At 38.0% G+C, this 26,121-nt stretch overlaps 2 protein-coding genes across 5 annotated transcripts; both read left to right on the plus strand.

Annotated features, from left to right (window-relative positions):
- Positions 1 to 319: 319 nt before the first annotated feature.
- On the plus strand, positions 320 to 6,608 carry LOC117487939 (leucine-rich repeat LGI family member 2-like). Its single transcript, XM_034136727.1, has 8 exons — positions 320 to 555; positions 704 to 775; positions 2,274 to 2,345; positions 2,739 to 2,810; positions 3,148 to 3,219; positions 3,333 to 3,502; positions 3,638 to 3,802; positions 4,333 to 6,608. Exons 1-8 carry the CDS (start codon positions 377 to 379, stop codon positions 5,148 to 5,150), a joined length of 1,620 nt encoding a protein of 539 aa, XP_033992618.1. The 5' UTR covers positions 320 to 376; the 3' UTR covers positions 5,151 to 6,608.
- Positions 6,609 to 9,457: 2,849 nt separating this feature from the next.
- On the plus strand, positions 9,458 to 26,050 carry LOC117487926 (serine/threonine-protein kinase ppk4-like). 4 transcript variants are annotated; one of them, XM_034136700.1, is made up of 8 exons: positions 9,471 to 9,553; positions 10,123 to 10,823; positions 20,740 to 21,968; positions 22,073 to 22,242; positions 22,316 to 22,539; positions 22,666 to 22,789; positions 22,897 to 22,997; positions 23,680 to 26,050. In XM_034136700.1, exons 2-8 carry the CDS (start codon positions 10,141 to 10,143, stop codon positions 23,891 to 23,893), a joined length of 2,745 nt encoding a protein of 914 aa, XP_033992591.1. In that variant the 5' UTR covers positions 9,471 to 9,553; positions 10,123 to 10,140; the 3' UTR covers positions 23,894 to 26,050. The 4 variants fall into 4 exon arrangements, with proteins under 4 accessions (XP_033992593.1, XP_033992591.1, XP_033992594.1 ...); XM_034136702.1 differs by lacking the exons at positions 20,740 to 21,968; positions 22,073 to 22,242; positions 22,316 to 22,539; positions 22,666 to 22,789 and adding exons at positions 12,105 to 12,274; positions 12,348 to 12,571; positions 12,697 to 12,820 and having other exon boundaries at positions 9,458 to 9,553; positions 10,123 to 12,001; XM_034136703.1 differs by lacking the exons at positions 9,471 to 9,553; positions 10,123 to 10,823; positions 20,740 to 21,968 and adding an exon at positions 19,469 to 19,486.
- The last annotated feature ends 71 nt before the right edge of the window (positions 26,051 to 26,121 follow it).

The raw sequence follows: 26,121 nt of genomic DNA on the forward strand, positions 1-26,121 counted from the left end.
ATATTTGAAATTATGCGAAAATGTGCGCGCGTGATAACCTGACGTCATTTAAAATGTGTTTTTAAAGTCTTTCCAAGCCACGCAGTATATATCTGCTCAGCCTCATGATATACAACTATAATGCCCATGAATGCAACATATATCCCCCAAAAGCCGTGATTGCTAGATGAAGTTCTTCTGCATGTATGGCGCATGGGCTGTTTTAACCCACAGTCACCGTACGGGAGCTGAGCCTTAATAAATAATGAGAGTGCACGCGGAGGAGCTGCAGCTGATTTGCTGATGTCAGGCAGTCAGTGCAGCATTTCATGGTGCAGGGTGTAAACGCTCTTCGCGCTCTCAGAAAAACCCCACACATGCAACCCTGGCAAGAAAGATGTTGCCAACTCTCAAGATCTGGACATTATTTTCTGTTTGGCTCTGCTTCCTATCGCAGCCGGCTCATTTAAAGAAGGCTTTCCGATGTCCTTCAACATGCAGCTGCTCCAGGGAGTCCATCATCTGCGTCGGGTCCTCCAATGTCCCCAGGATTAGCCCCAACGACGTTAATTCCCTGTGAGTAGCTCGATGTTTTCATGCGTAAAGCAGATACCAGTTGTCGCTAGCTATATGATGTTCATCATCTTAATAAGAGCTGCTGTGGAAAAGCAATGCAGTCCTCTATGATGTTGATTTGCTCATCGTTTCTGCTCCTTCCTTACAGGAGCCTCGTCAATGGGACTTTCTCTGAGGTCAAAGAGGCGATGTTTGCTCACATGCCATCCCTCCAGCTACTGTAAGAGCAACAGCACACTATTCCTCTGTTAGAGCATGAGTTACCTTACCGCGTAGCAAAGGCTCCTTTTTTAGGGCAGAACCAGGAACACTGATTGATTGAACAACAAATTGGTGACTTGCAAAACCAATGTGAAGAATTCAACAGTGGTAGAGACCTCAAAGTGTAAAGATGTAATCAGTATTTAGATCCTAAAAGTACTCATACCAGTCTGGGGAAATACCCCCCTAAAAAAAGTCAGATTATCAGCCAAGTATCATGAGTAAAACTACTCACAATGCTGAAAATGTTAAGAATTGTTTGTGTTTTAATGATGACGTATGTTTTACGTCAAATCTTAAAAAACTAATGCTTTTTGATAAATGCAGGGTAGTAAAAAGTACAATATTTTACTTTGAAATAGTAGCCTAGCCCTAGAGTATAAAGCAGCATTAAATGGAAATGGTCTAAATCTATTCTGAAATAGATTTCTCGAGGAGCCTACATTTACTTCATTAATTTCATTCACCACTTGGTGCAATACACATAAAAAACCCTTTATAAACAGCAACAATACGCTATAATATTGGCTTTTATTGATCAAGTTTGTGGTGCTTTTGAAGTAAAGATATGTCCAGTAGCTGACTTCCTGATGTGCGTGGTTTTAACACAGACACAGTAAAGCATTAAGTGTCTTTGGTGCATCTTAGAGCAATTAGCAGGAAGGATTTAAAAGGTTTGGACACCTTTTAAAGCTCTCAGTGCAGTCACATGTCGTATCATACGGAGGCCATCTGTCTTCAGTTACTCCACTAGTGACGACTGTGATTCAGAAACAAAGGTGTGGCAGATGTAGAGTGTTTAACCAAAGTCATAACACACATGATGATTAACAGCCAGATTGATTTTGTGATGAGAGTGCAGCGCGTTTGCTATTTTATTTCAAGACACTACAGGTATACGGAACCATCTCAACTAATAGATCTAACATTAAACTCTTGCGGTTATTAATTGCATTTCATTTTGTCTTTTCAATTAAAACAATTGTTGTTTATATATGCAAATGAGGCATCATGTTCTGACTGAATCAAAGTTAGGAAAATAAACTTCTAAATCTATTTTCTTTGCACTAGAGCCTGAAAGATGACATTTAATTAAAGTCCATAATCCTATCTGCATAAAAACAACAACAATGATTTTGTGTGTATGGTCTCACCTTTAAAATTGACTTTTTGCACAAGGGGATTGTCTTTTTGGTGAGTTAAATAGGAGTTTTATTTCAGAACAATATGGTGGTTTGCTCCTGTGTTTGATAGAGGATGCAGTTGATTTGGATAGATGTTTTTTCTTGACATTTTTTTACTCTTATCACATTTGATTTGACATGTGTTGGAATGAGGCTGGGATGATTATGCTGTATTTTGATCACTGAAAGAAAAATCGTAGAAATATCCTCTATATAAAACAGTGCCTCTTGTTGACAGCCAGCATCTTCTAAAGTGTTTTTATTATTCATCAGGCTTTTGAATTCCAATTCTCTCACAACTGTACGGGACGATGCGTTCTCCGGCCTCTCACATCTGGAGTATCTGTAAGTTATTTCAGTGTTTATTAAAAAATATATCAGAGGCATTAACATGAGTGTTGTACTTAATTACTTAATTTAGCTGTAAATTAGGTTAAAATGGCACATCGTGATCTTAAACATGAGGTTTTCTGGGTGGATTTTGCTCTTTCTGAGAGTAAATGAGGCCCTCTAGTGGTTTAATTTAATTTGGTTTAAAGAATATTCTTCACTTGTTTGCCCACAACCAACATTTTTAGACATATTTTCAGCAAATGTAATATATTTTGTTTAAAACTGTACACATTTGACCAGAACCAGAACCATATTTCATACATCCATTCACAGAGACATGTGCTGAGTGTGTTACCATACCATAAGCTTATTACTAACATGTGTTGTTGTTGTTGTTGTCCTCAGGTTCATTGAGAGTAATAAGATGGAGACTGCATCCAAATATTCCTTCAGAGGACTCAGGGACTTGACACACTTGTATGTTCCAACCTTTAAAATCATTCCCATACATTAAGACCTCTCATCTGTAATATTTATTCGCTAAAGTCATTTGTTAATATGAAGCCATTGTGAACCATTGTAGGTGATGCTTAATAATTCACATTTTATTCAGAATAAGGGTAACAGCGTTGAACATTAATATTGAGTATATATCAAGAATATTTGTTTTTTCTTCAGTGTTTCCAGTCATTAAAGTGTTACTTGTACCTTAAGTCTATAAATATGATGCATGTTTTTCAATTTTCTGTCATTGGAGTTATGATTTTCTTAATAGGTGCCATTTTCTGTATTGATCAATGGCTGTATTTTCCAGGTCTTTGACAAACAACAACATTAAAGCATTACCTCGGGACGTTTTCAACGACTTGGACTCACTGATAGAGCTGTGAGTTTCATAATCCGTATCAAAAATGAATCCCGGGTCCAATGCATTTCTTCTAATGTATGTTTTAGCTACTTTGTTCGTCTGCAATGAAACTGAGTACCTCTCTTCTGCAGGGACCTGCGAGGCAATGCTTTCGAGTGTGACTGCCGAGCGAAGTGGCTGATGATGTGGCTGAAGAACACCAACGCCACGGTTTCGGATGTCGTGTGTGCTGGACCAGAGGACATGAAGGACAAGCGCCTCAATGATATGACCAGCCTGCACAACGAGTGCGTCTCAACAGGTGAGAAACACCTGAGCCAGATGGCCTTGTCTCTGTTCTAACTGGCATCAGGCCACTCAACCAGGTCATCCCAACAAGTGTAAAGAGGAGGCAAAAGTGTGGGGTTTCTAAATTCAGAATGTGCCTTTTCTGCAGATTTCGTCCTCCATCAGTCCCTGGCATCTGAGTCTCTGTCTGTGGACACATTCAGCTATAAAAACGACGTCTATGTGACGATAGCTGCTCCCAGCGCAGAGAGCTGTATGGTTTTCCAGTGGGACCACATAGAAATGAACTTCAGGACTTATGATAACATCACAGGTACGGCAAATGTTTTAACTGTGGATGCTGTTGTTACATTTTGAGAGTTTGGGCCATTTTGTTTCATAACATGTCGGCCATTTTGTCTTCTTTCTGAATTTTGAGAAGGAAAACACATCTAAAATACACATTTAAGAGTTTTTCTTACTGCGTTTTTGTGTTTGTAGATTCAGTAGCACTTACAGCAGTTTCATTCCCATTGTTTACAGTTTTTACTGATCTATGGAATGATGCAAATAAATATCCTAAAATCCCTCTGTACAAACCTTTAATTCTGATAGGTTTGAATTTACAAATAGAGAATTTTCCACCTGGCATTATACTGTATTCAAGTTTCTGTACTAGTAATGTATTTAAATTAAATTAGCACATATTTGATAAAAAATAATGGCCAATTTGCATATTTAAACGCAGCATTTCAGAAAACCTGTCCAGCCAGTAGTGAGCTGGGGAAGTTTGAAAGTGTTTTTCAATAACAACCTTTTACAATTTGGTATTGGCCCATTTATTTTAATTTCTCCGCCTTTCAGGTCAGTCCATTGTGGGGTGCAAGTCAGTGGTCATCCAGGACCAGGTGTTTGTCATCGTGGCTCAGCTGTTTGGTGGCTCCCACATCTACAAGTTTGATGAGGACCAAAGCAGCTTCAGCAGGTTTCAGGACATCGAGGTGTCTAAGATCTCCAAGCCCAATGACATTGAAGCGTTCCAGGTGGGCTCTGACTGGTTCTTTGTGATTGCTGACAGTTCAAAAGCAGGCCTGTCCACCCTCTACAAGTGGAACGATAAGGGCTTTAATTCCTACCAGTCGCTGCACGAGTGGTACCGCGACACAGACGCAGAGTTCCTGGACTTGGATGGGAAGGCGCACCTTATCTTGGCGAGCCGCTCGCAGGTGCCTGTGATCTACCAGTGGAGCCGGAGCAACCAGAAGTTTGTCCTGCAGGGAGAGATCCCTCACATGGATGACGTTGTAGCTGTGAAGCACTTCCGGATCAAGGAGGAACTCTACCTGGCTATGACGCGCTATATTGGTGACTCCAAAATCCTTCGTTGGGGTACCAAACAGTTTACAGAGATCCAGGCCTTGCCCTCACGAGGCTCCATGATTCTCCAGCCTTTTTTTTTCAAAGAGCGTTACTACATGGCTCTGGGAAGCGATTACACCTTCTCGCAGATCTACATGTGGGATGATGAGAACAAACTCTTTGACCGCTTCAAGGACGTGTACATCCAGGCACCGCGCTCCTTCACTGTGGTTTCCACCGACCGCAGGGACTTCATCTTCACCTCCAGCTTCAAGGGAAACACGCAGATCTTTGAGCACATCATGATTGACTTGAGCTTGTGAGGGGCCTTGTCATGGCCCCCAAAAGATTGGTGGAGGGGGGAAAAAAGGACTACAACACACTTTTTCAATTTCAATCCCTTCATTCGTTTCCGTCCCAAGTCAAAGCTGGGTAAAGATGTGTTTAGAATTCTTATAGTTTTCAAGCTTGATGGCCTTGTCCAAATATCTGTTTCCATGGTCTTTCAGACTTCAGAGACTGAGAGGGGGAGTCAAGAGGGTGGACAAGCGTAAAAGGAGGCTGGTATTCTCCTAAAAATCCAGCTCACATTCCTGAAGGTGGAATACTTTCATATCATTTGGATCTATTTTCAGTTTAATATCCCCTATCCTAATGGTTTTATACCCCAACTAATATACAACAAGACCTAAGAGAAGTATCATATTATTTTCTTATGTTCTCATTAAGGGCATGTAACAGGTGTGGTTGCTCCTCGTGTGCCACTTACCTCATGCCCTCATGTGGTGATTGTTGCCTTATCAGCTCTGGGGTTCTGTGTCCTGATTGGCCCACAGTGCCTCCCTCTGGCCGTGATGAAGTATCACACCCCTTTGCTTTTTCCAAACAGGGAATGTCTTGAAAGCACAAACCTTTAATTATCCTAGGTGAGACCCCAGCCCTTAGAGTGTAGTTGTTACGAGTCGAATGTTACTGTAGGTGCTATAGATTATATCGCGTACAGTAAATAAGGTACCAGTGGTTTGTGAGGTGGAGAAATATTCAGGACTGGATATAGCTAATGCCTTTTTAGACTAACATGTGAATGGAATCAACTTTTAGACCGGACTAACTATAGTAGAAACTGATAGAAGCTCTTTAAGTGTTTCAGGGAACAAATCTACATACAAATAAAAAAAGCAACCCGAGTTGTTGTACTACTGACATCATTTAACTTTTTATTTTTCAACTAAAACTTTAAAAAGCTCCTCACTGAAGAAGTGATAGCTCACATTTATGAATAAAATAAAAAGACATCATTTATTTGTCTACAAATGAAGGAAACAATGTGTTAATGTAAATATGTTCACTCTAGTTGAGAGGCTTTTTCCGTCTGTCATTCTCTTCTTACTAATACTGAATGTTAACTTACAAGCTACAAAATGTACATACAACATGGACTGCAATGCCACTACCTGTTTGTCACACAAAAACTGAACAGAACTTTGCACTTACTTTAAAAAAAACGAATAAAAAAACATTACTGCAACTTGCAAGCGCATGACATTCAAAAAAGGGTGTTTGCTCAATTATTTTTAAATGAACCTAACAAACTCAGAAGTCTACAAGTGCTTCTCCTCATTAAGAGAATGGTATTGTAATTTTAAAATAGCATACTGCAATATGCAAGCTTTATAACATGCGGGTTATTTTGTATGATTTTGTTTTAAGCATATTGAATGTTACTCAAAGTATACTGTAAATATAATCAGTTGGGTATCAAAATAAATGTGTAAAAATAAGATTGGAAGGTGTGTGTTATCATTCATTGATCATCAGGATGAAAGGGCTCAGTCATCATGTCAAACCCAGAGTAAATTATCCAATGACTGCAGTTGCTCTCATTTAGTGTCTTTTAGGTTTGTTTAAAAGTGATTTAAAACCTGCATTTGCAAAAAAAGTCAGATTTTATCAAAGACTATAAGAAAATTACCCTAAATATCACTTTTCTGATCTTACATTTTCCTGACAAGTGCATGGTATCGATCTCTAGTTCCAAGTACCTTTCAATACAGCATGATGTGTATTTAAAAAATGATGATCTCTTTATGAGTAAAATAGACGATAAAGCAGCGTATGCTTATGGGCGGAGCAAACGTGTGATTGACAGGTTGCTACAACAGTGTTGTTTGCTTTTGGTGTGTCCAGTGTTTTGGTTTTCGAACCTTAACCCTTTCACAGTGTGTTTTTAGTTAATGGTAAAATGTTTCCCGCCTAAAATGTATTTTCCACGTTCAGGTGTATACGCTCGTGTCTCTTGTGGTTCCAAAAAGGAATAGATGGTGACTTCCAAAAATGCTTTACTCTGAAAAAATAATTGTTAACGTATCTGTGACTATATCCACATTTTGTATTCACTCAAAGGCTGCAACTTCACTGTTTTGGTTTATTGGATTAAGCAGCAGGTGGATTTTCAGTGAAAAAGCTCTCATGAGACATTGCACACTACCTGCAAATCTAAAAAATGCAGAAATGTTTCAATACACACATTATGTCACCATCCACCATAATGTATTTCAATGTGAGCTTTCACAGGAAGCCTCTGCTAACAGTTAAACCACAATGCAAATGAGCACTGTAAAAAAGAAAAGGACTGTGACATCATAAATCTACAGTTCAACAGTCAGTCGGCAATACTGGGTTACAAATGAACAAATCAAGAGTTTGGGGTCAAGATGGCAGCTTCCTTACAGATATGACCATGAAATACAGAATATTACTTTATGCACTAACATCACATGTGCACATCTACAGCACAGAGTTACATAATAGGTCCAGCTGATAACCCTCTAACTCAGAATGCTTCATATCCTAACCCTAAACCCATTTTATGTGCCTAGTTTGACGGTGTAAGTAGCACAGCTTACTGCAAAAAGTCCTAGCACAGCAGAATCATACAATCTGAAAGTAGAACCATTGTCAGAAAGAACCTGTTTGTCTTTCTGTTATCCATTAGAAAGATGGCAGAAGGGCTTATTTACACCAACAGCTTAGTTTAATTAGCTTAACAACTGTTTTTCTGTCAATGACACGGTTGTTGGTTAAATAACTTTGAGGTTTCTCTGTCTTCTACAACTCCAGCAGTGGTTCCTGGTTATTTACACGGTGTTGTCTTGGAAATGCAGGCTGCCATTTAAGATATCGATTTGTTTTAAGATAAAACAAATGTGTCTAAAAAAAAGAATTATTCGGTTCCCACAAGTAGACAGGTTGGAAGTAGCCGATCCTGCTTTGATTATTAAGATTTAAGTGCTATTTCTTGTGCATTTATTTATTTAAATATATTATAAAAGTACCTGCTGTGCTTTCTATGATAATGGTAGTGTGTAAGTATAGCAAAACAAATGCAAATGCTTTGTGAACCTCTGTATTGTAAATGTGCAAACCCTACTTTAAAGTGGACCTATCATGCTATATTTGAATAATATAGTGTAGGACCATACCTATATAAGGCATATTTATACTTTTTCTTTTTCAAAATACCAAACAGATCATGCATTTTAGCCATGCCTCATTTCGCTCACGGGCCGTCTCCACGGCAGCGTTAAAAAATCTTGAAACGCTTCTGCCCATTCACTTTGAATGGGGTGACGTCACTTTTTTTCGCTTTCGCCGAAATGCATTGTGGGCAGGCGAGCGGAGATTCTCAGGATTTTCAAGATCCAAAGTTGAACAATGTTCAACTTTTGAAGCTGAGGAGGAAGCGTCAGCCAATCAAATCCCGTGTACGCAAATCTGACAGTTCAAGCTCTAGCCAATCAAACGGCGTGTATGCTGGGAGAGACAGACCGCAGGTCATTTCCTCATATTCCAAAACATGGAGGAGAAATTAGCGGTAGCGAATCAATCACCCGGTGCTTTATGACCAGACCTACCGGGATATAAACCGGAGGAGCCAGGCATGGAGGGAGGTGGCAGAGACAGTGGTAGGTTTTCGCCTGTTTTGGGGAGTTTATATCCAGTTTACTTCGGGCTTTTTGGCTTCATATGTCGCGGGCGGGAGATTCATGTGATTGGTTGATCGCAAAAAAATCCCCAAGCCTCAGATACGCCCACCTCCAAGATTTTTTTAACGCTGCCGTGGAGACGGCCCGTCAATTTGAAAAATTTTAGCTCTGTTTTTGCAAGGGCTGATTCTGTGAGAACAGCACCATCTACAGGCCTGGCATATGTACTACAGCGTCTCCAGCGCTTTCGAACGGCAATGGCCGTGGCTGTCTCCTCCTGATTGGTGGAGTTGGCCCAATAGCCGTAGCGCCACTGTCCTGACGTCAGGACAGTGTTCAAATCTGGATCAGTTTTTATCAGATCCGTTGCAGCCCCTTTTTTAGAGATTTGGGTATGGAGGAAAATAGAGAGGGTTGTGTTTTCTGACACTTGGTGAGTTCCCTGGAACACCGGGGACAGACATTCATGTATAAAAGACGTACAAAAGTGCATTTTGCATGATTGGTCCCCTTTAAATAACTTTGGTTTCTATTTCCTGCCTCATACTGTCGGATCTTTCTAAAGAGACATAGAGGGAGTGGTAGAGACTGTTGGAAACCCACACCATTCACGCCCAGCAAGTCCCTACAGACAGAGAGAGGCAGAGAGGAAGAGTGCCAGAGTCAGATAAGACAGAAAAAGTACACCATGTTAAGTTTTGATAAAACTCGTACTGCTGCAGACACCCCACGTTGACATCGTAAGTTAATTTCTCTTCAATCCTCTCATACTGTTTTAGCTTTAAAATTGTACTTTAGAATAATCCGTGTGGTCTCCTAAAACGAGCACACTCGTGTTGCCATTCTCCTGTTCATGATCCATTCTTATGGTTATTTGATGTCATTTATAATGAATGTTTATTTAATAGCATTATTTGTTTATCCTTTTTCCTATATGACCCTATAAAAGGATTTTCACAGCAATGCTCATTTAAAGTTGAATTCTGGTTTCCAGCCTGAAGGAGGAAGTTCAGAGTCTAGAATGGTTAGTGAGGCACAAGGTGTGGCACTCACTCCTCTCAGGTGTTATGTCATCTGTATTTGTAATACAGTCTATGTAGTCATATAGACGGCTTCTGACTGAGTTCCCTCAGGTTAAAGGATCTGTATCTCCCTAAATGTAGTCTTGGTAAATGGAATATGGTTTCGAAAGCATTCTATAATCACACGCTAAAATGTTAAAAGTAATATATTTGTGGCTTCTTGTCAACACTTTAAAGTGGCACCAAATATTGGAACAGTAACATCATAGTTTTGTCTTTTGTCACAGGTACCTTGAAACCAAGAAATGAACATCATTACACAACTGGAAGTGCCACCCCCCACAACCGAAACACATCTTATAATAAAGAGTATTATTAACAACAACCTCAAGAAGCTCAAGAAATTAGTAAAGGAAACCAACATTAATGAACTTTACCCATGCAAAGAAATTAATGACCATATAACTCCACTGATAGCTGCTGTTGTAAATCACAATGCAGATATTTTTACATTCCTTTTGCATCGGGGTGCTGACCCAAACAAGGCTTCCAGTAACGGCTTTACACCTCTGCATCATGTATCACCATCCAAAGCACCAGCTATTTTCGTCGAGAAACTGCTTGAAGCCAAAGCTAATCCAAATGGAACGTATCCAATGTTTACCCCTCTGCACACTGCTGCCATCTATGACAGGGACGATGTCTTCAGAGTTCTCCTTTCAGCTGGAGCAATGGCAACACCGTTGCCTGGTGCTCAACATAAATTACACAATGAAAACATATCTCAGATGACTCATGACCTTGCATCGAGGGGAGATAAATTGTGCTCCAAAATCAGATATTTCCTAGATATGGAAATTGCTGTGTCAGAAAAAACACCTGAAGAAGTGTTCAAAACGTTTGACAGTCACATGCTGTTGGAGGATCCTCAGACCCATCTGACAATGATTGAAAGAATTTTTTGTGCAAATGGGCAACATACAGAAAAATACAAGCAGCTAAGTATCAAATGGCTGAAGGACACTGGAAATCTTGACACCTACATTGCAGGTGCCGTCAGTCGCTTTCCAAACATTCCCCAGGAAGTTGTTGACTTTTCAATTTACACTTTACATGCAGTTTTTTGCACTCTTGAAGATATACCAAATGAGCAAGCTTTGGATATAATTTCCCAACTACTGAACCAGCTTAGCTCAAAAGAGAGACCTGATATATGGCAAGCTGTTTTGTCCACACTATATGTGATAACACAGAAAACAAAAGGCACAAATACCTGGGATCAGAACTTTGTTGAGAAGATATGCAAGACAATCGCTCCTTTTGTAGAGAACCAATACCCCTCTGGCATAAGACTTCCCACATACGGCACATTCGCAAACTTACTTTCATCAGTGGGGATAACTTCAGTGCCTGAGGACATACTGATGTCTGCAGAAATGAAAGCAAACGAGAAGCTGAAAGAAGTGCTTAAGCAACTGAAATATCATCTCAGCAAGCAAAGCATGGACTCTGAGGACTCTACAGTCTTACCTGAATCCAAAAAGAAGAAGAAAAAGAAGAAGAAAAAGAAAAACAAGGAACAGTCAGAAAAGCAAGAAGAACCAAATGAGGAAGTTTGCACTGCTTCATCTAATCCAACAGTAGGACCTGTTCAGACCACTGTTCAAACTACTAAATCAATGCCACGCAGATGGGAACAAAGCAGCGTGAGGTGGAGAGAAAAGTTAGAGAAGCTTGTGAGTACTGATGAAGAAGTGAGCAGAATTGGGAGCATGATATATGTAAATAAAGAAGAATTCTGCATAGCAAAAGGGAGTGACAGTACCCAAGTCTTCTTGGGGCTGAGAGATGATGGCACTGAAGTTGCTATTAAGAAAATGGTAAAATGCAACTATCAGGTGCTGAAGCATGAGGAAGGATTTCTACGGCTTCCAGAGCTTGACCATCCATCCATTGTGAGATACATTGACCAATCGGAGGATGACAACTTTGGATATCTTGGTCTTCAACTGTGTGAATACACCTTGGAAGAATACATCAAAACTCATGATGATAGTCACTTGAGAAAGAAACTTGTCTATCAAGTTCTCGAAAGTTTAAGGGTGCTTCACTGTCAAGATCCTCCCATTCTCCACAGGGACCTCAAACCACAGAATGTTCTGATCGGTAATATAAGTCCACAATATACAAAATTATGAAACTAACTATAAGAAAGTAGGAAACATGTACGTTTTTTTTCCTGAGTTTGTTGTCTGGATTTTTCCTGCAGATGTGAAGAGGAGGGCACGATTAGCTGATTTTGGCATCAGTAGACGGTTACCCAAAGACCAAACATCTTATCGCACTTCCAGAGCAGGGACAAGATGTTGGATGGCCAAGGAGACTATATCAGAAGAAGACGACACTAACATACCATACAAGCCAAACTGTGATATACAGGTCAGTTATTCTGTTACACAAACTTAATTGACATTAACGTTTTGATTGATTAAATGTTTTTTTAATTCTTAAGGTGGCAGGGATGGTAATTTATTATATCCTCTCTGGAGGGCACCATCCTTTCGGTGACAAACCCCATAAATGTGAGTACAACATTGATGAAGGGAACTACACTTTGGAGCATGTTCAAGACGTGTTGGCAAAAGACCTCATTGAGTGGATGATTGATGCAGAACCAAAGAACAGACCTAAAGTGGAAGAATGCTTGAGGCACCCCTTCTTCTGGACCCCTGACAGGTACAACCATTTTAAACATAGCCAATTGGTTATGATTATTAAACTAATATGCTGTTGTTATTTAACTTTTCTATAAATAGTATAAATCTTTTCTAAATAGTCTAAAAAACATTTTCATTTTTGAGGAAAATTGAATACTTGAGAAAGGTGGGAAACAGGGAGAAGGTAAAGAACTATCAAAATGCTGACCAGGAATTAATTTCTTCGCTGGAGAAATGTGCTGGATCCTTCAAACAGTGGAAAGATAAGGTGACTGCAACATAAGTTTTATTCTCTTTTTGAAACCAAAAATGTATCCTTACCACCACGTTTTAAAAGGTACACTTATAACTAACTAAACATTTTTTCATCACAGTTTCCACCAGAGTTGCTGCAGAAGATGGATCCTAAGAAGAAATACCCTGAAAACATCTTGGGATTACTGCGCTGCATACGAAACCTCCAGGAGCACTAGTACGTAAAGTCACACTAAATTAAACAAACAAGGATAGCACATTATTCAGGGTTTTGCCTAAACCGGTTAACAGGGTCGCTGCTCCCTATTTTCGGTATGCGCCGTTATACCAAAACGCAGATTTTCCCTGTAAAATGTTAAAGTGATGCCAGAGAACAATATTTCTGTACGTCAAAAAACTGTATAATTACTAAAAAAATATGAAAGTCATGCCAAATAGACCATCAGACGGCATAGACAGCTTTGTTTTTACGGAGCTCTGGCGTTGCGTTGTTTTTTACATCCGCGGCGCCATCTTGTATACGGGCGTCATGTTCTTGCGAGAAGCGATATCGTATACAAGATCAGCGCCACAGTATTGCCCTCATACTATATTTTTCTAGAAAAAACCCTACTATTTAATACTAAGACCAAGTTATGATTCTGCGTTTTAGATACAACTTTTCACCTACTGAAATGATAGATCAAGTAGATGTTCTGCATCGTATCACGAATATCACCTCAGTCCGTTACAAGTTACTGCTCTCTCACCTGATATCCTGGCCACACACTTTTACACCGGTTTACCTATAAATAATTTATGCTGGCATGGAATCACTTATAGTTTGATCCCCACCTGAGTTAGTGTTCAGAGTCTTAAAAAACGTGTTAAGATCTCTAAATGCAGAGACTGAAAGACAAAGTGTTTGTGAGTTACACATGACACATGAAAGCCTGTAGACTCTAGCAATATGCCTATGAAGATAATTAGAAAAATGTGGCTAAAGCTAACGTTAGGATTTCAAAGAAATGTAAGCTAGTTAGCTAGCTAAATGTTTTAGCTCAAGTCAAATATACTGTAAATATAATCAGTTGGGTATCAAACTAAAAGTGTAAAAATAACATTGCAAGATGTGTTTTCAGTAGGCTAAAGGCAACGTTAGAAAAAAAAGGGGCATACGGGAGGCTACCTTTATAACATGCAGATTATTTTGTATGATTTAATTTTAAGCATATTGAATGTAACTCAAAATATACTGTAAATATAATCAGTTGGGTATCAAACTAAAAGTGTAAAAATAAGATTGCAAGATGTGTTATCAGTAGGCTAAAACTAACATGAGTTCAAGAAAAAGTAAGCTACAGTAGTTAGCTAGCTAAATGTTTTGTTAAATAGTATGGCAAAAAGTATCTTTCACACATTCCCTGCACTTTGCTGGACGTATGAATTTAAACAGCATAATAAAAACCCTTCTAGGCATCTAGCAAATCAACAGAAGGGAAGCATTGTAGATCAACTATGATAGAACAACCAAGAAGCACTGATGTAAATAGAATATGCTTCTTCTCACCTCATAACTTAGAGGTAAAATCTTTCCTTTTTTTGTTTGCAGTGAGGTTGAAGCAGCTCAAGTTGATGTGATGGAGATATATCCTGATCTCTTCGGATGTGTTTACAAGTTTGCCAAGACTCAAGGGTGGAATTCAGAGACCCCGTTGAAGGAAATGTTCCTTAGAGAAGACATCAGCACCAGCTTTACATCCACAAGCCCTGAGGAGCCTCTGTCCCCGTACAAGAGTCTCAACCCAGCGACTTGAAGTGAAGAAGTACTTGAGAGTCTTCTAAGGAGTCAGAGAATAAAAGCACAAGCAATTCTGATGTAATAGTTTTTAACTGTTACTGTATGGTGTCCAATCTGAATACGCCTGTAAGGCTTTGCGTGTGCATTGTTCATAGTAACTATTTTCCAAAGGCTGATAGTAACAGTATGTAGATCATAAGATACTGTACTGTAGTTCAATTTTAGGAACTTTCTCCTCCAATTCTTTTTTTAAATCACTTTTTTAAAACATTCATTATAATGAACTACATTACCTGTATTTGCAACATTATTTTTGTATGGCTTCAGTCTAGTTACTTTACAAATGATTATACACAAGGAATATGTTAAATACAAACATTAGGAAATTGAAAAAGTTAAACCACTGAATTAGCTGCATCTCAAATGAATAATTTTTGTTAGCTATTGATGCATCGATATTGCCAGTAAGTACCTGAAACTGACACACTTCTATATTTTACATTTTTTACTATAGTTTATTTTTATTTTCACATTTAGATTTTAGAATATTTTATTCTTTTGTGTTACCATGTATTTGCTATAATATGTTGGGGGAGCAGAAAGTGAGGGAGTTGATGTAATGAACTCTGAAATATATCATCCTATGTTGATTTCTTTGGGACAGTTAGTGTTTTGAGTGATTTTATATTTTTTAGATGTTCTTGTCCATCCTGTCAGAAGGATGGTGAGGAATGAAGTAGCATTCATTCTGTTTTTTGAGGATACTGAATGTTGACTTACAGGCTACAAAATATACGTATATAAAAATGGACGGCAATTCCAGTACCTGTAGTTCACAAACTAGACTGTAGCTTTGTTTTTAGAGAAAACCTCAGATGTCTAAACTTCAACAACATGCTCCATTGGTGTTGGTATGATTCTGTTTGAATCTTACTGACTGTAAAATAAATGTATCTGTTGAGTATCAAAATAAATGTATACAGTAACATCTGATTTGTTGATTTTCCTTGTGATTGTATTTGGGATATGGCTCAGTGAAATATAGTTTTAACAACAGACCTCTCAGATTCTCCTTTTTACTGATGAGTGCATGAATGAACTTTAACCAAGTCTCCAGGTGTTAAACTATCCATAAACTTATCTGTAAGATTCTGCTTATAGCTTCGTGTGCGATGCAGACGTCTGAATTTCTAACCTAACAACATGTAATCCTTAGCGCAAATTAAGCCAGTGTGTGTGTCATTTTTACCATATATGATGATGTTAAGCCTGCAGCTCAGTTTCACCCCCATAATATGTAGTAAATAAGACAAGTGGCAGTGAGTTTAAAACCTAACCTGTTTCGTCATGAACATTTCTAAACATAAAGTACAAGTACACATTCCCTGTAACCCGACACACCTACTTAAACCTTGTTGTGGTTTTAACAATATGAAATATGCAGTTGGTTGCCTTTTTGCCAGAATGACATGCTCTACTCTACATTATGTTATGGTGGAATGTCAACGTGGATTACAAATGGAATGTTCTGACATCAATCAGTTTAACCCACAAGAACCCGGACATCATTTAGACTTGGGACCCGTTATCGTTTGTGGGGTCCGTTTGTTACGGCCTCGTGTAAATAATAGGGCTATACGCAAGAGAAACTATGCAGATACAAGCCGTTTCGTTCTCGTGTAAATGTGGCCTAAATAGACCACATAGAACACATGTCTGACAAGTAACCCCCCCCCTAGTGTCGAAGATCTGAAAAATAACGTATGTCACATTGGGCATTAATGGTAAAGTAACTCTTATTTATAACTTAATTAATGAGGATTATTTTTTGTTTTAAATTAGTTTGAACATTCTTTGAATTGAAGACTTAAGAATACATTAACTAAATATCATTGAATCAGCTAAATTAACTGAGCAGATCATAGTCATATTTCTAATTGTGACATATGTGTCACTCCAGATTGACTCTGAAAGTTTAAGGTTAATGTCCCGATGTGACATTAGTGTCACAGCGATATTTATCTCATTTGTTTCATATCAATTTGATCAAGACATGTTTCCACAACAGGTTAAATGTTGTAAAGGACATATTATGTACGCATTTTAATTCTTTAATGGTTTGAATTGTACCTTTAGCAACAAAAAACAAGCTTCTGAAAAGGAAGGAGAACAAATCAAATCGAGGAGGGACTGTTGTGCTCAGAACATCCTCATTTCAAACGGCAAAAGAGATCGAGCGCGGTTGAGTTTGGAAAGATCAATTATTTTAAAGACTCAAAGAAGACATCATCAGCATTTTTGATATTCCTAATCATATATTCCTGAATCAGTTATACTGGCAGGGATATCAAACCATGACTAACTTTGTTTCTGCCTATTAACTTTTTGTAATAGAAATTTAAAAAAAATTCTCTTTTACCTGACAAAATGTACTTGACAGTCTCTTTGGCTTCACTTTAATAAGTATAGAAATAAGAAGTCACATGATCATATACCAACCACATCTACGTGTGGCTGCCCCTACTACTGTGTGTTAATGTAAATATGTTCACTTACAAGCTACAAAATGTGCATACAACATGGACTGCAATGCCACTACCTGTTTGTCACACAAAAACTGAACAGAACTTTGCACTTACTTTAAAAAAAAATTAAAAAAAAACATTACTGCACCTTGCAAGCGCATGACATTCAAAAAAGGGTGTTTGCTCAATTATTTTTGAAATGAACCTAACAAACTCAGAAGTCTACAAGTGCTTCTTCTCATTAAGAGAATGGTATTGTAATTTTAAAAAAGCATACTGGAATATGCAAGCTTTATAACATGCGGGTTATTTTGTATGATTTTGTTTTAAGCATATTGAATGTTACTCAAAGTATACTGTAAATATAATCAGTTGGGTATCAAAATAAATGTGTAAAAAATAAGATTGGAAGGTGTGTGTTATCATTCATTGGTCATCAGGATGAAAGGGCTCAGTCATTATGTCAAACCCAGAGTAAATTATCCAATGACTGCAGTTGCTCTCATTTAGTGTCTTTTAGCTTTGTTTTGATAGGCTGCAACTTCCGGGTTTAAAAGTGATTTAAAACCTGCATTTGCAAAAAAAGTCAGATTTTATCAAAGTCTATAAGAAAATTACCCTAAATATCACTTTTCTTACCTTACATTTTCCTGACAAGTGCATGGTATCGATCTTTAGTTCCAAGTGTCTTTCAATACAGCGTGATGTTTATTTAAAAAATGATGTTCTCTTTTTTAGTAAAAATAGACGATAAAGCAGCGTATGCTTATGGGCGGAGCAAACGTGTGATTGACAGGTTGCTACAACAGTGTTGTTGGCTTTTGGTGTGGCCAGTGTTTTGGTTTTCTAACCTTAACCCTTTCGCAGTGTGTTTTTAGTTAATGGTAAGATGTTTCCCGCCTAAAATGTATTTTCCACGTTCAGGTGTATTAGCTTGTGTCTCTTGTGGTTACAAAAAGAAATAGATGGTGACATAAAAAATGCTTTACTCTGAAAAAATTATTGTTAACGTATCTGTGACTATATCCACATTTGTTTTCACTCTAAGGCTGCAACCTCACTGTTTTGGTTTAGTGGATTTTCAGACATTGTACACTACCTGCTTATCTAAAAAATGCAGAAATGTTCCAAAAGACAAATTATGTTACAAACCACTATAATGTAATTCAATGTGAGCTTTCATAGGAAGCCTCTGCTCACAGTTAAACCACAATGCAAATGAGCACTGTTAAAAAGAAAAGGACTGTGACATCATAAATCTACAGTTCAACAGTCAGTCGGCAATACTGGGTTACAAATGAACAAATCAAGAGTTTGGGGTTAAGATGGCAGCTTCCTTACAGATATGACCATAAAATACAGAATATTACTTCATGCACTAACATCACATGTACACATCTACAGCACAGAGTTACATAACATGTCCAGCTGATAACCCTCTAACTCAGAATGCTTCATATCCTAACCCTAAACCCATTTTATGTGCTAGTTTGACGGTGTAAGTCGCACAGCTTACTGCAAAAAGTCCTACCACAGCAGAATCATACAATCTGAAAGTTGAACTATTGTCAGAAAGAACCTGTTTGTCTTTCTGTTACTAATTAGAAAGATGGCAGAAGGGCTTATTTACACCAACAACTTAGTTTAATTAGATTAAAAACTGTTTTTCTGTCAATGACACGGTTGTTGGTTCTTCTATAACATTACATGTTACTTGTTAGACGCTTTTATCCAAAGCGACTTACATACTCAATACTGTGGACAATCCCCACAGGAGCAATTTGGGGTGAAGTGTCTTGCCCAGGGACACAACGACATGCTGACTGCAGTGGGGTTTGAACCTGTGACCCCCTGATCCCAACACCAAGGCTCTATCCACTGCGCCACACGCCTCCCTATAACTCCAGCAGTGGCCAAACAAGACTGTTGTCTTGGAAATGCAGGCTGCCATTTAAGATATCGATTTTTTTAAAGATAAAACAAATGTGTCTAAAAAAGGAATTATATATATTTCTTGTGCATTTATTTATTTAAATATATTATAAAAGTTGCTGTTGTGCCCTCTATGATAATGGTAGTATGTAAGTATAGCAAAATAAATGCAAATGCTGTGTGAACCTCTGTATTGTAAATGTGCAAACCCTACTTTAAATAACTTTAGTTTATATTTCCTGCCTCATACTGTTGGATCTTTCTAAAGAGACATAGAGGAAGCGGTAAAGACTGTTAGAAACCCCGCCCATCTCGCCCAGCAAGTCCCTACAGACAGCGAGAGGCAGAGAGGAAGTGTGCAAGAGTCAGATGAGACAGAAAAAGCACAGCATGTTAAGTTTTGATAAAACTCGTACTGCTGCAGACACCCCACGTTGACATCGTAAGTTAATTTCTCTTCAATCCTCTAATACTGTTTTAGCTTTAAAATTGTACTTTAGAATAATCTGTGTGGTCTCCTAAGACGAGCACACTAGTGTTTCCCTTCTCCTGTTCATGATCCATTCTTATGGTTATTTGATTTAATTTATAATGAATGTTTATTTAATAACACGATATTTCATCCTTGTTCCTATGACCCAAAGCTATAAAAGGATTTTCACAGCAATGGTCATTTAAAGTTGAATTCTGGTTTCCAGCCTGAAGGAGGAAGTTCAAAGTCTAGAATGGTTAGTGAGGCACAAGGTGTGGCAATCACTCCTCTCAGGTGTTATGTCATCTGTATTTGTACAGTGCTGTATGTAGTCATATAGACGGCTTCTGACTGAGTTCCCTCAGGTTAAAGGATCTATATCTCCCTAAATTTAGTGTTGGTAAACGGAATATCGTTTTGAAAGCATTCTATAATCACACGCTAACATTTTAAAAGTAATGCTTGTCAACACTTTAAAGTGGCACCAAATATTGGAACAGTAACATCATAGTTTTGTCTTTTTTGTCACAGGTACCTTGAAACCAAGAAATTAATATCATTCCATTGGTGGAAATGCCACCCCCCCCAACTGAAACACATCTTATAATAAAGAGTATTATTAACAACAACCTCAAGAGGCTACAAAAATGTGTAAATGACACCAACATTAATGAATGTTACCCATGCAAAGAAGCTAATGACAAAATAACTCCACTGATAGCTGCTGTTGGATATCACAATGCGGATATCTTTACATTCCTTTTGCATCGGGGTGCTGACCCAAACAAGGCTTCCAGTAGTGGCCTTACACCTCTGCATCATGTATCACTATCCAAAGCACCAGCTATTTTCGTTGAGAAACTGCTTGAAGCCAAAGCTCATCCAAATGGATCGGATCCAATGTTTACCCCTCTGCACACTGCTGCCATCCATGACAGGGACGATGTCTTCAGAGTTCTCCTTTCAGCTGGAGCAATGGTAACACCGTTGCTTGGGGCTGAAAATAAATCTCACAATGAAAAAATATCTCAGATGATTGATGACCTTGCATCGACGGGAGATAAATTGTACTCCACAATCAGATATTTCCTAGATATGGAAATTGCTGTGCAAGAAAAAACAACTGAAGAAGTGTTCAAAACGTTTGACAGTCACATGCTGTTGGAGGATCCTCAGACCCATCTGACAATGATTGAAAGACTTTTTTGTGCAAATGGGCTAAAATACAAGCAGCTAAGTATCAAATGGCTGAAGGACACTGGAAATCTTGACACCTACATTGCAGGTGCCGTCAGTCGCTTTCCAAACATTCCCCACCAGGACTTTGTTATAATGTCAATTGCCACTTTAAATGCAGTTTTTTGCACTCTTGAAGATATACCAAATGAGCAATCTTTGGATATAATTTCCCAACTACTGAACCAGCTTAGCTCAAAAGAGAGTCCTGATATATGGCACAATGTTTTGCTCACACTATATGTGATAACACAGAAGACAAAAGGCACAAATAGCTGGGATCAGAACTTTGTTGAGAAGATATGCAAGACAATAACTCCTTTTGTAGAGAACCGATACCACTCTGACATAAGACTTCTCACATACGGCACATTCGCAAACTTACTTTCAGTTAAACATGCAACCAGCATCTTTGCATCAGTGGGGATAACTTCAGTGCCTGAGGACATACTGATGTCTGCAGAAATGGATACAAATGAGAAAATGAAAGAAGTGCTTAAGCAACTGAAAGATCATCTCAGCAAGCCAAGCATGGACTCTGAGGACTCTACAGTCTTACCTGAATCCAAAAAGAAGAAGAAAAAGAAGAAGAAAAAGAAAAAGAAAAAGTCAGAAAACCAAGAAGAATCAAATGAGGAAGTTTGCACTGCTTCATCTAATCCAACAGTAGGCCCTGTTGAGGAGACCACTTCAAATGTGAAGCCATTCCATGTCCAAACTACTAAATCAATGCCACGCAGATGGGAACAAAGCAGCGTGAGGTGGAGAGAAAAGTTAGAGAAGCTTGTGAGTACAGATGAAGAAGTGAGCAGAATTGGGAGCATGATATATGTAAATAAAGAAGAATTCTGCATAGCAAAAGGGAGTGACGGTACCCAAGTCTTCTTGGGGCTGAGAGATGATGGCACTGAAGTTGCTATTAAGAAAATGTACAAATGCAACTATCAGGTGCTGAAGCATGAGGAAGGATTTCTACGGCTTCCAGAGCTTGACCATCCATCCATTGTGAGATACATTGACCAATCGGAGGATGACAACTTTGGATATCTTGGTCTTCAACTGTGTGAATACACCTTGGAAGAATACATCAAAACTCATGATGATAGTCACTTGAGAAAGAAACTTGTCTATCAAGTTCTCGAAAGTTTAAGGGTGCTTCACTGTCAAGATCCTCCCATTCTCCACCGGGACCTCAAACCACAGAATGTTCTTATCGGTAAGATAAGTCCACAATATATTAAAATTATGAAACTAACTATAAGAAAGTAGGAAACATGTACGTTTTTTTTCCTGAGTTTGTTGTCTGGATTTTTCCTGCAGATGTGAAGAGGAGGGCACGATTAGCTGATTTTGGCATCAGTAGACGGTTACCCAAAGACCAAACATCTTATCGCACTTCCAGAGCAGGGACAAGATGTTGGATGGCCAAGGAGACTTTATCAGAAGAAGACGACACTAAGATACCATACAAGCCAAACTGTGATATACAGGTCAGTTATTCTGTTACACAAACTTAATTGACGTTAACGTTTTGATTGATTAAATGTTTTTTTAATTCTTAAGGTGGCAGGGATGGTGATTTATTATATCCTCTCTGGAGGGCACCATCCTTTCGGTGACAAACCCCATAAATGTGAGAACAACATTGATGAAGGGAACTACACTTTGGAGCATGTTCAAGACGTGTTGGCAAAAGACCTCATTGAGTGGATGATTGATGCAGAACCAAAGAACAGACCTAAAGTGGAAGAATGCTTGAGGCACCCCTTCTTCTGGACCCCTGACAGGTACAACCATTTTAAACATAGCCAATTGGTTATGATTATTCAACTAATATGCTGTTGTTATTTAACTTTTCTATAAATAGTATTAATCTTTTCTAAAATAGTCTAAAAAACATTTTCATTTTTCAGGAGAATAGAATACTTGAGAAAAATGGGAAACAGGAAGGAGGCAGAAAACTGTCGAAATGCTGACAAGGAATTAATTTCTTCACTGGAGAAATGTGATGGATCCTTCAAAGAGTGGAAAGATAAGGTGACTGCAACAGAAGTTTTATTCTCTTTTTGAAACCAAAAATGTATCCTTACCACCACTTTTTACAAAGAACACTTATAACTAACTAACATTTGTTTTGATCACAGTTTCCACCAGAGTTGCTGCAGAAGATGGATGGCAAGAAGAAATGCTACCCTGAGAACACGTTGGGATTACTGCGCTGCATACGAAACCTCCAGGAGCACTAGTACGTAAAGTCACACTGAATTAGAAATGATAATTCAAACAAACAAGGATAACATACATTTTGTCTAAAGCCGTTATACCTAAGCTAACGTTAGGATTTCACGAAACTCTAAGCTAGTTAGCTAGTTAAATGATTTAGCTCAACTCAAAATATACTGTAAATATAATCAGTTAGGTATCAAACTAAAAGTGTAAAATAAGATTGCAAGATGTGTTTTCAGTAGGCTAAAGCTAACGTTAGAAAAAAAGGGGCATACGGGAGGCTAGCTTTATAACAATCAGATTATTTTTCAATGATTTAGTTTTAAGCATATTGAATGTAACTCAAAATATACTGTAAATATCATCAGTTGGCTATCAAACTAAAAGTGTAAAAATAAGATTGGAACGTGTGAACGTTAGGCTAAAGCTAACGTTAGGAGTTCAAGAAAAAGTAAGCTAGTTAGCTAGCTAAATGTTTTGTTAAATAGTATGGCAAAAAGTATCTTTCACACATTCCCTGCACTTTGCTGGACGAATGTAAACAGCATAATAAAAACCCTTCTAGGCATCTAGCAAATTAACAGAAGTGAAGCATTGTAGATCAACTATGATAGAACAACCAAGAAGCACTGATGTAAACAGAATATGCCTCTTCTCACCTCATAACTTAGAGGTCAAATCTTTCCTTTTTTTGTTTGCAGTGAGGTTGAAGCAGCTCAAGTTGATGTGATGGAGATATTTCCTGATCTCTTCGCATGTGTTTACAAGTTTGCCAAGACTCAAGGGTGGAATTCAGAGACCCCGTTGAAGGAAATGTTCCTTAGAGAAGACATCAGCACCAGCTTTACATCCACAAGCCCTGAGGAGCCTCTGTCTGTCCCCGTACAAGAGTCTCAACCCAGCGACTTGAAGTGAAGAAATACTTGAGAGTCTTCTAAGCAGTCAGAGAATAAAAGCACAAGCAATTCTGAATACGCCTGTAAGGCTTTGCGTGTGCATTGTACATAGGAACTATTTCCAAAGGCTGACAGTAACAGTGTACTGTAGTTCAATTTTAGGGACCTTTTTCCTACATTTTAAAAAAAGAAAATCACTTTTTAAAAACATTATTATGATGAACTATGCTACCTGTATTTGCAACATAATTGTTTCATGGCTTCAGTCTATTTCTTTTACCACTTATTATACACAAGGGATATGATGAATACAAACATCAGGAAATTGAAAAAGTTAAACCACTGAATTAGCTGCATCTCAAATTAATAACTATTTTGATGCATCAATATTACCAGTAAAGTACCTGAGACTGACGAAGTTCCTTATTTTAAAGATTCTACTGTTGACATTTTTCTTTCCACTATAGTTTAAAAAAAATCACATTTACATTTTAGAATATTTTATAATTTTGTATTACCATGGTATTGCTATAATATGTTGGGGGAGCAGAAAGTGAGGGAGTTGATATAATGAACTCTGAACTACACATACATTGACACTGATAGAAGCTCTTTAAGTGTTTCAGTGATGTCAGGGAAACAAACCTACATACACTGTTGTACTAATAGAATCATTTAACTTTTTATTTTTCAACTAAAACTTTAAAAGGCTCCTCACTGAAGAAGTGATAGCTCAAATGTATGAACAAAATAAAAATACATCATTTGTTTGTCTACAAATGAAGGAAACTATGTGTTTATGTAAATATGTTCACTCTCGTTGAGAGGCTTTTTCCGTCTGTCATTCTCTTCTTACTAATACTGAATGTTAACTTACAAGCTACAAAATGTGCATACAACATGGACTGCAATGCCACTACCTGTTTGTCACACAAAAACTGAACAGAACTTTGCACTTACTTTAAAAAAAACAAATACAAAAACATTACTGCACCTTGCAACTTAAAATATACATTAAAAAAAGGGTGTTTGCTAAATTATTTTTAAATGATCCTAACAAACTCAGAAGTCTACAAGTGCATGGTATCGATCTCTAGTTCCAAGTGTCCTTTAATACAGCATGATGTGAATTTCAAAAATGATGTTCTCTTTTTGAGTAAAATAGACGATCAAGCAGCGTATGCTTATGGTCGGAGCAAACTTGTGATTGACAGGTTGCTACAACAGTGTTATTTGCTTTTGCTGTGTCCAGTGTTTAATATATTTAAAGAACATAAAATATGCTTAATAAGGACCAAGTGTAACATTACATTGGATGGGATTCCATGTTTCACAATTTGATACCAAAAAATGCTTCAAACTCATCAATAGTTGCCATAGTGACAGAACAGTTTTTGTAAGTGCTCTATAACTGAAGTTTTTTATGGCAACATATCTTTCCTGGTAACATCATGTTTTCTTATTCCCACAGAAACTGTGAAGCAAAGAAGTTAATATCATCCCACAGTTACAAATGGAGCAAGCTTCTGCTAAAATCACCCTACTACTGGGACAGCTTTGTTCACATGAGCAAACTGACTATAAAGGCATTCTGGAAGAATTAGTTATGATAACACGGACAACAAAAGGCACCACAGACTGGGATCCCAACTTTATTGAGGAGGTTTGCAAGACGATTGCTCCTTTTGTGTGTCAAGACTACTCTGATGAGATTCGAGCCTTAATTCATAACTGTTACATGTCTAATATGTGTAATATGTAACGTAAACGCTTTGAGCACATGGAAAAGTGCTCTAATATTTTTTTTTAATGAATTATCATTATTATTATTTAAGCAAAGTAATTTATGTGGTGTTGAATCTTTTGTCTACAATTGATGTGTGAAACATAACAGATGGCCCTAGGGACGTGGCTTGGTAACCGGAAGGTCACCAGTTCAAGTCCCTGAAAGACCAAGTGCTACCAAGGTGTCCCTGAGCAAGGCATTGTTCCCCACACTGCTCCCCGGGTGCCGTACATATGGCAGCCCACTGCTCTTAACACTAGTATTGGTGAAATGCAGAATGTAATTGATCATCCCACAGTTGTCACAGAGGTGGGATCAAGGAATCCTTTCTTCTTCTCCTAAACTGTACATGCAAACTTGAGTATCTAAATAAATGAGTTAAAAATCTGATTGTTGTTTTATCATGTTTGTGATTATGTTCTATGGTAATAGTAGGCTATGTATATCAGTCAGGGATTATC

This window comes from Trematomus bernacchii, unplaced genomic scaffold (genome assembly GCF_902827165.1).
Source record: "Trematomus bernacchii unplaced genomic scaffold, fTreBer1.1, whole genome shotgun sequence".
NCBI lineage: Eukaryota > Metazoa > Chordata > Actinopteri > Perciformes > Nototheniidae > Trematomus > Trematomus bernacchii.

What these genes read in the sequence shown, in the direction of transcription:
- LOC117487939 (XM_034136727.1), top strand. Translation starts at nt 377, where the DNA reads ATGTTGCCAACTCTCAAGATCTGGACATTATTTTCTGTTTGGCTCTGC. An exon ending in ATGCCATCCCTCCAGCTACT is followed by an intron (nt 776 to 2,273) that starts GTAAGAGCAACA and finishes ATTATTCATCAG; the next exon opens with GCTTTTGAATTCCAATTCTC. An exon ending in CAACGAGTGCGTCTCAACAG is followed by an intron (nt 3,503 to 3,637) that starts GTGAGAAACACC and finishes CCTTTTCTGCAG; the next exon opens with ATTTCGTCCTCCATCAGTCC.
- LOC117487926 (XM_034136700.1), top strand. Translation starts at nt 10,141, where the DNA reads ATGAACATCATTACACAACTGGAAGTGCCACCCCCCACAACCGAAACA. An exon ending in AATGGGCAACATACAGAAAA is followed by an intron (nt 10,824 to 20,739) that starts ATACAAGCAGCT and finishes AAATGGGCTAAA; the next exon opens with ATACAAGCAGCTAAGTATCA. An exon ending in TTCTTCTGGACCCCTGACAG is followed by an intron (nt 22,540 to 22,665) that starts GTACAACCATTT and finishes TTCATTTTTCAG; the next exon opens with GAGAATAGAATACTTGAGAA.